At 33.1% G+C, this 15,741-nt stretch overlaps 3 protein-coding genes across 4 annotated transcripts; all 3 read left to right on the forward strand.

Moving 5' to 3' along the window:
* Positions 1–3: 3 nt before the first annotated feature.
* Rtf1 (RNA polymerase-associated protein Rtf1) lies at positions 4–4,132 on the forward strand. Its single transcript, XM_076904405.1, has 7 exons — positions 4–239; positions 644–902; positions 1,013–1,417; positions 1,509–1,749; positions 1,834–2,560; positions 2,649–2,916; positions 3,009–4,132. The coding sequence occupies exons 1-7, from the start codon at positions 159–161 to the stop codon at positions 3,113–3,115; spliced, it is 2,088 nt and encodes a 695-aa protein (XP_076760520.1). The 5' UTR covers positions 4–158; the 3' UTR covers positions 3,116–4,132.
* A 1,916-nt stretch (positions 4,133–6,048) lies between these two features.
* On the forward strand, positions 6,049–11,016 carry Tsr (Cofilin/actin-depolymerizing factor homolog tsr). Its single transcript, XM_076903743.1, has 3 exons — positions 6,049–6,208; positions 10,045–10,287; positions 10,378–11,016. The coding sequence occupies exons 1-3, from the start codon at positions 6,206–6,208 to the stop codon at positions 10,576–10,578; spliced, it is 447 nt and encodes a 148-aa protein (XP_076759858.1). The 5' UTR covers positions 6,049–6,205; the 3' UTR covers positions 10,579–11,016.
* A 1,467-nt stretch (positions 11,017–12,483) lies between these two features.
* On the forward strand, positions 12,484–15,443 carry LOC143428770 (uncharacterized). Of its 2 annotated transcripts, none has more exons than XM_076903891.1 (7): positions 12,484–12,753; positions 12,824–13,111; positions 13,193–13,353; positions 13,457–13,896; positions 13,966–14,125; positions 14,202–15,013; positions 15,125–15,443. In XM_076903891.1, the coding sequence occupies exons 1-7, from the start codon at positions 12,529–12,531 to the stop codon at positions 15,211–15,213; spliced, it is 2,175 nt and encodes a 724-aa protein (XP_076760006.1). In that variant the 5' UTR covers positions 12,484–12,528; the 3' UTR covers positions 15,214–15,443. The 2 variants fall into 2 exon arrangements, with proteins under 2 accessions (XP_076760006.1, XP_076760005.1); XM_076903890.1 differs by having other exon boundaries at positions 14,202–15,049; positions 15,125–15,440.
* Positions 15,444–15,741: the final 298 nt, after the last annotated feature.

Consider the following 15,741-nt stretch of genomic DNA (forward strand, 5'->3'; position numbering starts at 1 on the left):
AAGAACGGCACGCTACACGCCACTATGTCGGCGTTGATGTTTAACGTCTTTAGTTCTACGCGGTCTTCCTAGTTTATTGTATCTTGCATGACGTTAGGTTTATCCTTGTTAGGAGGGCGTGCAATTTTCACGATCTCCGTTTGCATATTTTCGTGACAATGCCAAAGAGGAAGAATCAGGCTCTCATAGATTCTGATAGTAGTGGCAGTGCGTCAGAAAGTGGCTCGGATTTAGATAATGTAAATGATATAACCTTACATAAAAATCTCACGTTACACATCTCCTGTTTTACGATGTTCTCTTAGCTTTTTACGTTTCGAAAATCCCGTAGATCGATTTTAACAGTAATGCTACTTCTCTCAAATCACCTTTTGCACCTTTCAATATATATATCACGAGAAAAATATACCAACGAAATTTGCTTTACATAACCTGTTGTACTGCTAAATATTATACGTTTACATTCGAACTATCGATCATTAATTCTTACTAATCTTAGTTGAAGTTTAAATAGAAACAATATACATGTACATTACACCTAACCTTATGCAGTAGATATATTTCGCGTGTTGTATACTTGAAAAATTTTTCATTTTTATAATAGGTACTTCAATTCTTATCAATGTTTGCAAATTTGTATTAGGACTTATTATCGCTTGCAAAAAAGAAGAAAGGCAAGTCCCAAGATGATTCCCAATCTAACGAAGAAACTGGTTCCATCAAGAAAGACAATAAACATGACTCAGATACGTCAGATTCCGACGACGATTGGGGTACAAAAGCTGGTAAAAATAAGAAGAAGAAAGTGCCAGCTAAAAGAAATAAACGAAAGATGACAAAATCTAGTAGCGAAGAGAGCGCTAGTGAAAAAGAGCCTGAAAAAGTTTCAGAACCAGAAGAAGGTAATTGTTTGAAATTAAATTCGAGACTAGTTTCTTGTGAGTTGATAGGAATGTATTAATAGGAATGTATTATCGTTCAATAACATTACAAAGAAATCTTTTATCTACAGGTGAAGTTTCAGACACTGATGGTAGTGTTTCCGACTCTAGCCAAGAAGAATTTAACGATGGTTACGATGATAAATTAATGGGAGATGCAGAGGATCAAGCAAGACTCGCACAAATGACTGAAAAAGAACGCGAGCAAGAAATTTTTAAACGTATCGAACAGCGTGAAATCATGAAAACAAGATTTGAAATTGAAAAGAAATTAAGAATGGCTAAGAAGCAGGAATTGAAAAAACAAAAGGAATCGAGGAAGAAAGAAAAAAGTACAGAGGAAAAGAAAGTTGATAGAGCACCGGATCCTAAAGAACGAAGTAAAGATCGTAAAAAAACGATAGAAGAGAAGCAAGATAAAAAGTTCCATGCAATGTCTTTACTAAAAGCAAGACGTGAAGAAAAGAAAGAAAGAGGTAAAACATTTAAATACGAATATATTAAAATATGACGGATACAAAAATTGCTAAGATGCAATTTACTTCATTCGTATTTTTTTTTTCTTAGAGGAGAAAGAAAAACAAAGGATAGAACAGCAACAACAACAATCCAAGGATATCGAAGAAGAAGAACTAGAAGATGATCACAAAGGGGGAGCAAATAAAACAAAACTTAAAGCATCTGACATTTATTCTGATGATAGTGGCTCGTCAGAAAGTGGCGAAGAAGAAGAACCTGCTAAGCCTGCATCTCACCGTAGATCATCTTCAAGTGATAGTAGGGATACTGATTCTGATAATGATAAAAAGTTAGTATAGCGGATTCTTTGTTAAATCTTTCAGTTTGACGTTGTTGCGATGTCCTTATGAAACAATCATATACACCTTTACAGATCTATCACCAGTAATAAGGCCAAAGTAAAGAAACCAATATATGTTAGTACCAAGGAAGATCTCAATAAAATTAGATTATCTCGTCATAAAATGGAAAGATTTGTCCACCTACCATTCTTTGATAGAGTGGTGCAAGGGTGTTTTGTTAGAATTGGCATTGGAAACAATAATGGGAAACCTGTGTACAGAGTAGCTGAAATTAGCGGTGTATGCGAAACGGGAAAAGTTTATCAACTTGGTGGAACAAGAACTAACAAAGGATTAAAACTAAGGCATGGCGCTCAGGAACGTGTGTTTAGATTAGAGTTTGTATCAAATCAAGAATTCACCGAGTCTGAATTTTTCAAATGGAAAGAAACGTGTGCTTTACAAGGAATATCAATGCCTACTTTTGAAGAAGTTGAACAAAAATTAAAAGACATTAAAGAAGCCTTAGTATATGAATTCAAGGAAGAAGATATAGAAAAAATAGTACGGGAAAAGGAAAGATTTAAGCAAACTCCGTATAATTACGCAATGAAAAAGGCACAACTCATGCGTGAAAGAGACGCAGCTAATTGTAGAGGAGATGATGAAACTGCCACTCGGCTTAACCAAGAATTAAGCGAACTTGAAGAACGTGCTTCTGAGCTTGATAAAATGCGCACTGCAACAATATCTAGTATATCTTATATTAACGACCGCAATCGCAAAAAGAATGTTGAAGAAGCAGAAAAAGCAATCATGGTAAATTGATAACATCTAGATGTAAAATATAAAATGATTAAATTATGGTGGTATGTTATTAATCTATTATATACATTTTCTATAACAGGAAGAGATTAAAGCCAATAAGGGTAAAAAAGTAGATGATCCGTTCACTAGACGAAGTACGAAACCAAGAATGGTTTTTAAACCAGAAGACGAAGAATTATCATCCGCTGCTCCTATAAGTGATAAAGCAAGTCCTCAACAAACTGAGACGGTGACAGTAAGTAATGAAAGAGAAAATGGCCAAGAAACGAAGAAAAAACAAAGTACTGAAGATTTGTTTAATGCTCACGACTTTGATATCACAATAGATTTGGAAGTACCAATTCCAAGTAAGTTGTATATAGAACATGATTTATATTAATTCCGAGTAATGACTATAAGTATATATAGCAAAATGTATACACGATACATCTTTTTTCAGACAATCCCGTTAGTGTATTGCCGAAGCCTATTAGTAACATTAAAGACACTGGACCTCGACGATCTTTAAATTTAGAAGATTATAAGAAAAAACGGGGGCTCATCTAACGTTCTGTTAGCTTTAGAATTAAAAAAAAAAATCAGTCCTTGGTGATCTGATTACTTGTAAAAATAAGAGCGAAGTCTTGTAACAGTTGACTGAGAAACTAGCTTGTATGTAGTTCTCATATAATGTTACTTTTTTGTTATAAATAATTCCTTCTTTTAGAAAGGATATAGGTGGTTCCTACCATATAAATCTATTTACAAAAACATAATTATTATATTCTTTACGGAAGAATGCAATTTCAATGTTCTTTGAAACATTTTTGTTTTTTAAAGAACACTGCTCAGGAGTACTTAAAAGAAAAGTATTACGGTTTAAAGAACTACATTATTTAAGAACTTCATAATTGCATTTGTTTTGTTTTTTCATTTTTACGACACTCATATCTTTTAACAAAGGTATATTTATTTTTTCAGAACTATTCACTCCTCAATATCGATATCGAATAAACAATTTTACTAACAAAAACTGATGTGAATCATAAATCGAGTAATCATGAGTTGCGTATGTTATGATATGACACTTTTTTGTGCTGTGTATGTTAAGGTGAACATTAATAAGCGGCCACCTCATGACAAGAGAAAATACAAAAGGTTACACAAATCTGGACTGGGCGTAGATATTATATTTTTATTAATTATATTTGTGATTAATTGCTTTATATGAGAACATTATGAAGACTATCATACTTATTTCATATCATACTTATAGATATTTTTTTATTCCCTGTCGTGTTCTAATGACATTATTGCAAATTACTGCCAATAATTTGGCCATGCAAGCTTCAAAATATGTTTTACTATACAAGTTTGTAAATATTCCCTAAATAATTGAACTAATTTAAATTGCAAAATTCTTATATATATTTCTCTATGAAGTACTGACAAAAACATATTTTTAGATGTATACTTTTCTTGTGTCTAGATAATCCGATTATTATTGTTAACTTAATCTTTCGAGTTCGATAGATATTTAACGCGCGAGTGTATTATGTAGTAATATAATTTTCATTAGTCTCTGAAGGAAAAGCTAGGTACTTTCTACATCTGTTCACGATATTACTTTTTAGTACATGATCATAAACACCTGACATCTTGAATAAATAAAAGTTCATATTTTGTATTAATAAAGAATGCGTTTTTTTTTTAATAATTAGGAATATATAAATGTTTTATTTTGGAATGTGTAGTTTTAGTATAGAAAATTTTATTTATCCAAGATATCAAAATTCATTTGGTATAACTCATCAAAATCACAAATAGTTACATAAAATGATAAGCTATAATATGTATGAATACAAAACGCTAATTAGAATTATTATTCTGCTATCATAATGAAGCATATATTTACTACTATTCACAAATTTGCCAAAATTGTACATACATGTACCTAGACAGTACTATTAAAAAATTTTAGACAAATTAATATTTTTCTTTATGTGTAATAAAAAATTACAATTTATATTAAATAATAATAATAATAATAAAAATTTAGTTAAACTCTCTGTAAAATGGAACGAATTCTATAAAGAATTATAATCTTTTCTCCTTGTAAAAGATGTTTTACAATCTAGACTGAGACACTATGTTTACAATACTCAGTTTTTATACTAGATGAAATAAATAATAAGATAAATAAGTTTTATTATATCATCTTTAATGACTTATAGTGTTAAGATATATTTCAATTATTTTCTATATTTTTAATCCCATATAAGTTACTTTAGTATTGTTTAATTTACATAATCTGTTGTGCTTATATATTATAATCTTGTTCTCCACTTGATACATTATGTATTATAGACTAAAGCAATAATCTAAGACTAACTATATTGCAAAATAATCATTAAATGTATCGCATATGCTTTTATGCTGTATGATTGGCAACAGTATTATAATAATATACATGTATACATATAAATGTACTTATACTTCATGTTTCTTCAACCAAGTATTTCATACAGTCTTTCACAGATATGGAAATATTGTATTTTAATTATATTTTTGACATATAAAGATTTAAGACATTTAAGGAAATATATATTTATGTAACTATTATAATTTATACACTTTTATGCTTTAAACAATCACGATGATGTTGTCTTAAACATACATGTGATATAATAATAAAGCTACCACACGTGTTATGTACTTCAAGCATCCAGTATCGAGCTTGCATTGCTTCTCTAAAAGGAACAATATAATTTCATCAACTTCTTAACATTCCACCTAACAGAGGAACTCGTAATATTAATCATTCTACGTTTATTATATAGTTTAAATGTATGTATAGTTTACATGTATTGTAAATATATGTAAAGTTGTTAGAGACTGCCGCCACAGCTCGAAATGTTTTCAAATTGTAATCTGTATTGCGCGTGATGCGCACGCAAAACATGCAGCATGCGCACGGAACGACGCGCGACGTCTGTATGCGGTCGCTTGCACGCCGCTGCCCATATAAGGTAATTTCCCCACGTCCCTTACGATGATTGGTCAGTATGACCGGCAGGTAACATCGACGATTAATTTAGAGAAATAATGCATCGATGCTACCCGAACGGGCGATATAATCGTCCCACGGCGTTAAGGAATATATTAATTAATCTTATTCGAAAGGTGAGGAGAAAAAAAATTGTATTCCAGATGAAATTAATCGCTGTATAAACGACCGGCACGACCGCATCACACAACGCTTGCGCACTGGACAATCCTACCGGTTCCAAAAACAAAGTTCGCACTGCACGAACTTTCTTCATTGATTTGCCATAAAAAAGAATAGAGTGCTCGAAATACGCAATTTGTTAATGAATTTACTCGAGGGAAGCATTCGTACAATCGATCATGAATTTTTGTTCGTAGGAGATCGGCCAATCAAGAGAGAGTTAATCAGAGTGCGCGCGCGCAGGCGTAGGGATACAGGATTCGCAGAAAGCTAGCTAAGAGAGGAGCCTCCCTTCCCGTTCGTTCGTGAGCCGCGACCCCGCGACTGGACACTGCGCCTATCCAGTTCCACCAGACCGAGGCTCTCGTGAAAGTGTAGGTTAAAGTGCTTGTTTACGTGATTCTTCTCACCGGCTACGACATCACGAAATGGTAAATATCATACTGTGCATGTATACATCCTCCAAAAAATGTCAACGTTCTTTTGGAAACCGGTACAAGGCTTACTTTGTGGTTATGGCCGAAGCAGACGCGCCGGTCGCCATTTCTGTCCCGGCAATACGCTGCAAGAACGACTGCTTTCTTCTTTTGGCCACACCAATCGACTGATATCGTTCATTTCGAGCTACTCGTTTGGAGTTCTCTGTGCATTCATTTTCAAACCTTTAGCAATCAACCAACGAAATTAAGACTCCTCATGTTGGTGCAATTTTTACGTGCCAATCGCGATTCCTTGCTTCCAGGAAACGGATGATTCATTTCCAGTTTCGCGATACGACAATCAGACTCGAAGAGCTGTGATCGGTGATGGGAGAAAATTGTATATCATTGATAGGTAGAAACCCGCGGTTGTGTTGTAACGTATCGTCGTCGCATGGCAATCGTTTCGGTAAATTCCTTTTCAGTTCTATTTAATTGTAAGAAATATCAAGTATTTCTCTTCTTCATTAAAAAACAATGCTTTTCTAGTAATCTAATATTTTTCACCGTTAAGTCCCATTTTTTTTCAACCACATGCTCAAATTCAATGTAAACTATTCCATGGAATTATTTAAACGTTTTCACTTTTTTTTGCAAAAAATATTAAACAATTGATATGTCCATTATACGACTTTTAGGTGTCGAGTGAACGCTGATTTATTCTTCCGTATACTTGACGTCGATTTTATTGAACGCTACAACATATGTACATTTTACTGCTGTTATCATCGTACAATTTCGTCCTCGGCTAGAAGATTTCTCGAATTTTCTTCGTAATTGCCAAAAATTTATATAACGAATGTAGGTTATGCCAGATTGAAATTTCGTTCCATTATTCGTATGCGATGTCGAAATATCGAACTTTATTATCGATCAGCACTTATCTCTTTACAATTGTATCGATGCACCTTTTATCTTTTCGTGAATTCGGATTATTTCGTGTTTATCTTATTTTACTACTACGCATTTACAAACATAGCCCAATGTAAATCCATATATGGTAAAAACGTGCGTGAGAAAGTGCAGTTTGGATACGTTCAAAAGAAACATGCGATCCCAGTTTTATTTTAAGGATATGCTCGTTATATTGGGAAATAGGTTTAGTTTTGCTATTTTAACTTAGTAATTTAGTAAAGTAGTTATCACAATTGTAATTATATCCTGCACATATATATATGTATGTTAGTTTAAAAGTCAGTTAGTTTAAGTTAAACTACTACTTTTTAAAAATCGAACCTAGCAAGCATTTTTAAACTTCTCTCGTAACAATTAACGATTTATGTTTGTAATACAATCCTCCGTAGAAACGATGCATCTGTCGAAGTTCCGGAAGAATTCATTTAGTAGTCGCGTTCCGTTTCCGGCAAATTGGCGACAGAAAATTAACCATGTGAAACTGGCACAAGTAGTAACTACCGTTCTCCGAATACATTTTAAATATTTATGCTAGTTACCGATAGACGCTGTATCCTTGGTAATGAAGAGCCGAGTTTCCTTGCGAAACTAACCCTCTCCCCCTCCTCTTTTGGTTTGAGGATGACAGTGAACTACAAGAGTTCTGGTAGAGAGGGAAAAATTCAATGAGCCCGTAAGGAGGTCGGTTCTTGCAGGCCAGTGACTCTCAAAGTTCACTGACGCCATCGTAAACGTGGTGAATAAGCTGATTATCTTCAGCAACGCGACGATTAATCATGTTCGCTGTTTCTTATTCGTAATCGTCTAACCTTTCCCTTTCGTATTATCGGGTGCAGCGTGGCCTTTAAACTTCTTTGTTTAATTTATTCGAACACACTTCTCTCGACGCGTTCGAAATTTTCACGAGGGAAACGCCTAACTATCATTAGAAATCAAGGGAATTGGGGTAATTAGAAACTAAGACTAGTGAAAGATGATAGAATTTTAAATTATAATCGCGTGTAGCTTTTGTCGACATATTTTACATGAACTTTACAAGATCTTTGAATGGTATTCTATTTTTCGCGTAAAGAAGTTCCACTATTTGGTGTCGTGTCTTTTTTTTTTTTCTTTTTACTTTTAACTGTCCCAAGCCGTGGAATAATATAATATATGTAAATAAGTTGTATACTTGACGACCAAACAACCGACTATGTCGCTCCTTGTCGGTGAATCATCTTCCGTTTGACCTTGTGCCACACACAAGAGACGTTTACAACAACGCCCTAGAGGGAGCCAAGTCTGGCCCTAACCGGCATCCCCCGTCGTGCCAGAATATCGACCGAGGAATTGCATCCTCCATCCACTGGCTATCCTCCAACCACGTTACACATTTTGTCGGACCCCTTTGCACCCCAATCGACCCTTACGTTCATTATGCCACGATGGACAAAGTTTCAGCCACTCGTTCAAATGTATTTACAAGTGGAACAGTCACCAGCCGGCAGAAATGAATTAACTTAACGATATTTTCGTTTCTATTTTACTGGTAACTATACCCACGTGTAATAGTTGTTAGAAATAAGGATAGAAAATAAACTTACAGTCAAGATTACTTCTTCTAATGAAGAACAAAGTTCACGCGACTACGTGAGAAAGGTATACAAGATCTGGCAAAGTATCCGTTTTAACTTCAAATATCGAATTACGTTTTACGCGACTAATTTTAGCGATTTTGCAATTTCTTGTTTATAGCCGTGAACCTGTTTGTTTTGTCGCTATCCCTCGCGTTCGTCGCAAGGTGTTCAAGGATTTTTCACAATTCGAATAGACTTTCGAATCGAAAACGGCGATCCTAGACTAAAGCTATTTCAAAAATAACTATCCCACTTGGAACTTTTCGCTCTGTACGTGTCGCCCATCTGTGGCGTTATACCCTCCTTCTCTCTACCCTTCCTCTGTCTCTCCCGGTCCCCTCACTCTGCCGTTTATCCTCCCCTAAGGTACTCCCTTCGCAAGAATCATCATCCGGGCGTCGTGTGTCATGGTCGTATTTCATAAATTTCTACAGAGTGGAAGAAACACGCAGCCGGACGGACCTCTCTGTACCGTGTGGCACGTGCCCGAGAGCAAGGGATAACTTTAGAAATGGACGTCGGATCTCTTTTAGCATCGGATTCGTGCGTGGGAAGACTTTATTTCGGTACGTCCCCTACGTTTGCACGCGAAATAAGCTTAAACGGCCAGACTAACAGGACTCGCGTAATGCTGATAGCGGCGATACTGGCACGGCCTCCTCGTCAGTCAATCACTCTGTATATCGCAATGCAGAAAGATTTCCGACGCTCGTAATCTGTGTTTGCACGGTACCAAACCGCAAAAATCACCTATCTCGAGAAATGATGTGGCGAAGGTGCGCTGAGGACGGTGGAGATGGGAGGGGTTGGAGATAAATCGACGAAACAACAACTAGCGAATGCAATTCTAATCGAATCTGTGTAATAATTAGTTTTCAATTATGTGGTGGTTTCGATTATTTCGCAAGTTATTGAACAGAAATTGGCTGTTCTTGTCGTTGAATTGTTGCAATGAAATCCCATATTGTTATGCACGCAATAAGAATATGGGTTATAAATCGTATAAAGTAGTTACTGTTAAGTTTCTTATCATCGATATCAATTTTTCAACGAGTGCGACTGAATTTTTCAAACAAATTTTTTTATCGTACTCTCTTGTGCAATCTTGTGACTCACTACACTTGAGTCGCCTTTACAATATCGACGATTGCATGTTACCCGATATGTTGGATTAATTTTTCTACCTATGAAACGTGGAACGAACGGATAATAAAGTATTTCATACATTCCCTTAACAAGTATCGTTTTTCTGTTTAGGCATCCGGAGTAACAGTGGCCGACGTTTGTAAGACAACGTACGAGGAGATAAAAAAAGACAAAAAACATCGGTATGTAATCTTTTACATTAAGGACGAGAAGCAAATTGATGTTGAAGTCATCGGACCACGCGATGCAGCTTACGACGCCTTCCTCGAAGATTTGCAGAAAGGTGGTAGCGGAGAATGTCGCTATGGCCTCTTTGATTTTGAATACACTCATCAGTGTCAGGGTACTTCCGAGGTAATATTTCGCGGCATTACAAGAAGCACAGAAATTCGATCAGGATCGTAACAAATACAAATTGTACAAATGAAATTTATTATTTTCTAGGCTTCCAAGAAACAAAAATTGTTCTTGATGTCGTGGTGTCCTGACACAGCTAAAGTTAAGAAGAAGATGTTGTACTCCAGTTCTTTCGACGCTTTGAAAAAGTCCTTAGTTGGTGTGCAAAAGTACATACAGGCAACAGACCTTTCAGAGGCTTCTGAAGAAGCTGTTGAAGAGAAGCTCCGAGCCACTGACAGGAATTAGGAGTATTTCAGGAAATCCAAAATTATTATTATTAATGAGAGAAATCAAGTGAAAAACAGTACGCAAATTCCCTTCCCCAAAAATAATGCTCTATACCGTCGTCGCATCGAACGTTCACGTTTTTACACATTTTTCACGTTTAAACGAAACGGATTACTAAGTATTTGCGCTACATGTATTAGTCATATTGGGGAGCGTAAACATTAGCAGAAAGGAACGTAAAAGAAACAAAAAGTATATAATGAAAAAAAAAAACACTTTTCATACTGCGAACGTTGTGTGAATCTGTCTGATATAATATTAATATTATACTATTATTATAATTATAAGATACTTGTAAAAGAATAACAGTTTACAACCAGTCAGGCAGTAAGAATGAAAGCATTACACTTTTGTCATCGGCTGTATAATGTTTAAATTAAATTCATTTCATAATGACTTCTCGTGGAATCCCGTTAGTAAGTCCCATATTTTCCTAACATTGTGTGCAATTCGATTGTTTGAGTTGTTATGAAAAACGAAAAGAGCAATTAGTAATATCGTTTGTACATGATAAGTCAATTAATCGTTTTATATATACAAAATAAATTTCGCTTTGATTATTTTCTACAACTCTTTACAATTAATACAGAACCGATCGTCAATTTCTGAACTCGTACAATTAAATTTAGTACTTTTTGTTAATTACTGAGGCTTACTATATAATGTAAATGTAATTTTTATCGTTTTGCATGTTGCATTATACAATTTAACGAAAGTAAAGACAAATTTCTGTTAACGTTTTCTTTTTTGTTCGTTATTTATGAGAAAGAGGTTAAATATTTTTATCTTCGATTAACATCTATCACACGGAAGTAAGTTCCAATGTTATCGACTTTAGTGTATGTATGTACACCGACCTTGGAAATTATGACCGGGATATGAAACACAATTTTTTTGTATATTGGTACGGCAAATAAATATGGATAAAAACTGTATAAATTTAATTAATTACTGATAGTAAAACAGTGTATGGATTACAGGTAATTTTCAATCAAGTTTTAAATTATTCTTTTGCCATACATTTCCCTTGTTTATGAAATAACGTGTCTTTGAATGTATACAGATAATGAAATACAAAACGTATCCCGAATGCAGTACTTTTGTCATATTTTTTCAGCAGATCTTTACTCAAGGAAATACAGATGTTCCTTGTAAGTAAATTAATTTTCATTTGAGTAGAATTTTATTAAAACCTGTGTAGAAATAAAATTAGAAAAATTTGGCAATTATCAGTCGTATTGTTAAATTGATATTTTGGAAATATTTTCTAGTAATTATTTAGAATACTAATATATTCTGGACATTTCTTTAATAACATTAATCATCAAGACAAATTTAGAGAACGGGGATTTTATCCTGATTATAACTATACGTGTAGATATATGTATGTATTCTATATGTGACGTGGTTTATGGTATTCGAAGGCGTGCATTGCGATTGAGTTTGATCTTGTCACTACTTGCTGAATTGTCAAATACCAAGTAGATTATTACAATGTTTAATAAAGTGTTATTATTATATGCAGTATGATAAAAAAGAAGTGATTTTATCATTGTAATATTTTCTGTGAATTGTATTAATTCTATAAAAAGGTAATTGATATGCCATGTAATCAGTTTATTATGCTATTAGTTATACTGATTTTATATGAGTGTATATATTATGTTTAAGACAATAATATTGTAGAATGGTTTATCATTATTGTCAGTAGTATATTGTTCGTTTTTGTATTGCAGAAACTACAGCAAATACTTCTTTAAATTAGATTTTTATCTTTAAGTATATAGAGGATAGGCTATATTATATATCTTGCTATAATATTTTGTTTATAATAACCTGTTTATACGTAGTTGACTGTAAACATATAACAAATTGCATAAACATAATTTTATATTTTTAGCATTCACAATGACAACACCTATGTGCGAAGATGGTGGAACATTACGAGAATGGGCACCTCTTGCCACGCTTCTTCAACAAATACCTGCAAAAATTCAAACTGGACTTTTTACACATAATATTAATTTTACCTGTATCGATGCGGTACCTGAATTTATAGCCATTGGGACTAATCATGGACTAGTATATTGGTTTGACAGAGAAAAGCAAGATTTACAAAGGCTTCGATGTGAGGTATTATACATTTATTTTTCATTTATTTTTGATCTCACATTCATGTATAAGATATCGTTCATTTTTACAGAATGTAAATTCAAAAATTACATGTATTCAAGTAATATCAACAGTGGACTATATGGTTGCTGTTGGTAATGAACATGGAGTAGTAACAGTATTTCAAATACCTAAAAACCCTCCAGATTCGTTACCAGAGAGTTTAAAACCAAAGCAGAAAAAGCAGGTAGAAAGATATAGTATAAGTGGTTTACATAATAGCGCGGTAACAACAGTTGAATGGTCTAAGAATGGTATGAAATTGTTTAGTGGAGATCAAGCAGGTTTAGTTGTACTTACTGAAATTGATTTTTATATGGTACGTAATGTGAACTAGATAACAATATAATGTTATTTTTTATAAATTTTTAACTTTTTTTTTTTATAAATACTTTGATAGCATTTGTCCAAATCATCAGAATTGTTAAACGAAAAGTATGCGGTAGTGCAGTTAAGTTATCATCAAGGTTTATTGTTAGTTTCTACAACATTACGCACAATATTGGTGAACAGAAATGATAATGGGAAAGTAACACAAGTTGGCCAAAAAGAACGTAAAATGTCAGTATTCTATTGGATTAATATTACATTTTGTTTTTAATGAATAATATATAAAGTGTGAGGATGTAATAAAAACTTTATAATAATAATTATATTTTTTTAGATTGGGAAGATTAGGTGCTATATTTGGTTGTAGACAAAATTATACCCAGGATTTAATAATATATGCTAGTAGACCAGGATTACGATTATGGCAAGCTGATAAAACTGGAACAGTATTGAAAACACTTATTTTCAAAGATGCTGTTCGATCTGGTCATACTGAAGTAGAACTTTTAAACCCAGCGCCAGAAAGCTCTAAAAAGAATCGTGGAGAACCTACCTTTGGCGTTATTTTGCCTTTTTGTGATGATTTATTAGTTACATATAGCGATGACATTATATACGTGGTAAATCCACAAACTATCGCTATAACATCTATTGTAACGGATTTACGTCGTGTTACCGATGTAGCCTGTACTAAAGATGAAATATTCATATTGGAAGGAGAAAGGAACATAATACGTATTGCATATTATCCTGAGACTAATATGTTTTCATCAGGTAGATATTTTTCTTAAATATTTTTTGCAATATATTTTCCTCATACTTTAAAGCTTGTTTAATTTGTAGAAGTAAAAAATGCATCAGATCCACTATTATCATTCGCTGAAATTAGTAAACCAGTTACCAATGGCATATTAGAATTAACTTCAAAGTTAAAGGAAAGCACAATAGTGCCAGCTATTCCTTTTCATAAAATTAATCCTACGAATATTATTCAGTCTGTAGGGTAAGGATCGGAATAAAAACCTTTTTCCTAATAACGGTTATATATAGTTTCTTTTACATTGAATATTATTTTTTAGAATTGTACCAATTGTTACTATCGGTACTGATGTGACTTCAATTGTAAATGCAGAGGAAGCTGTAGAAGTACCAGTTAATTTAAATACGTCATTAATAACAGACAGTAGTAGAATAACAGAACATAACGATATTTCTAAAAGAAAAAATACCGAGCAGAACGAAAAGAATAGTGATAGAAGACAAATATTCCAAAAAATTAGTCAACAGGAATTTGAAGATGTTGTGTTTACTCCAGAAAGAAAGATTAAAAAGTCACGTAACAGATTAATAAATGGAAATGGAAATTGTTCATCATTATCTGATATCGAGTGTGATTTGTCTGCTCAGAATAAGGATAAAATAAACGCTAATAATGCTAAGACTACGCATTCTTCTTTACTAACACTTAGCGTCGATGATGACTTTATATTAAAAACTGACAGAAACCTCGAATCGATTCAACGTGACGTAGAAAATAAAGAAAAACTTTTGGCCGATGTTTTGGATTTTGATTTATCAAAGTATATGACAAACAGCCAGATTAATGTTACTAATTCAAACATGTCTCAGTCAATTGATGCAATTTCGTATATTGATTGTAAAATACATTCCAACGAGTCTTTGACAGAGGAACAGAACGAGCAAGATGAATGTAATGAACGCAGCGATCATACAGAAACAGAATCTGGCGATGAAGATGTCAGTTACCGCACTGAATTGAAAAAGTTGGAAGATTTAGGTGAATGTAGAAAGAAACTTTTACAAGACAAATTAAACGATCCTTTACAACAAAGTAATTACGTTGATGGAAGGAAAGTATCGCATTCAACAGGTATGGATAAACACGAATTAGAAGTTGAGTTTCATAGTAAGTATATAACAAAATTAACTTTTAACATATGATTATACTTTTTTGGTGTAAACTGAGAACATTTATTTTCAGTTGTACCAAATGAATTTATGCTATCGACTACATTTGAAGATGAAGATTGGGTTTTAGTTAAGAATGATATACCTCCTGTTGCAATATAGACTCCAGTTGAAATAATCAGTTATTTCTGTACGAATTACTTCAACTTTACCAAGTACTTTCTTCTCGACATTTTAGGGAAATGTGCTTTTACATTGTTTTTGCACATCCATCCAGTGAAATTTTTCTCACAACAATAAAAATAATTTGATACATATTTTTGCGCAGATAATTAAAATTTTTATCATATAATGCATTTTTAGTTTCGTTTTAGTGCACTTTATCATATTTTGATTTTAAGAAAAAAGATATAAAATGTCCAATAAATATTAAATCGATTATATTTTTTTATATTATAGTAAGAAATATATTTTTTGGTTTAATTGATTTTGAATTTTTTACAAATGCAAAAATTTTGCAGATACAAAAAATTATGGAAATGATTTGAATCTCTTATTTTTTTAAGATATGTTGTTATTAAATATTATATGTTGTTACACAGATTAAAATATATTTTAAAGTAATGTAACTTCTTTTTTGGTGATAATCAATGCTATTTACAACATTCCATTATGAGAAGTAGTTGTTTT

This window comes from Xylocopa sonorina, chromosome 11 (assembly GCF_050948175.1).
Source record: "Xylocopa sonorina isolate GNS202 chromosome 11, iyXylSono1_principal, whole genome shotgun sequence".
Taxonomy (NCBI): Eukaryota; Metazoa; Arthropoda; class Insecta; order Hymenoptera; family Apidae; genus Xylocopa; species Xylocopa sonorina.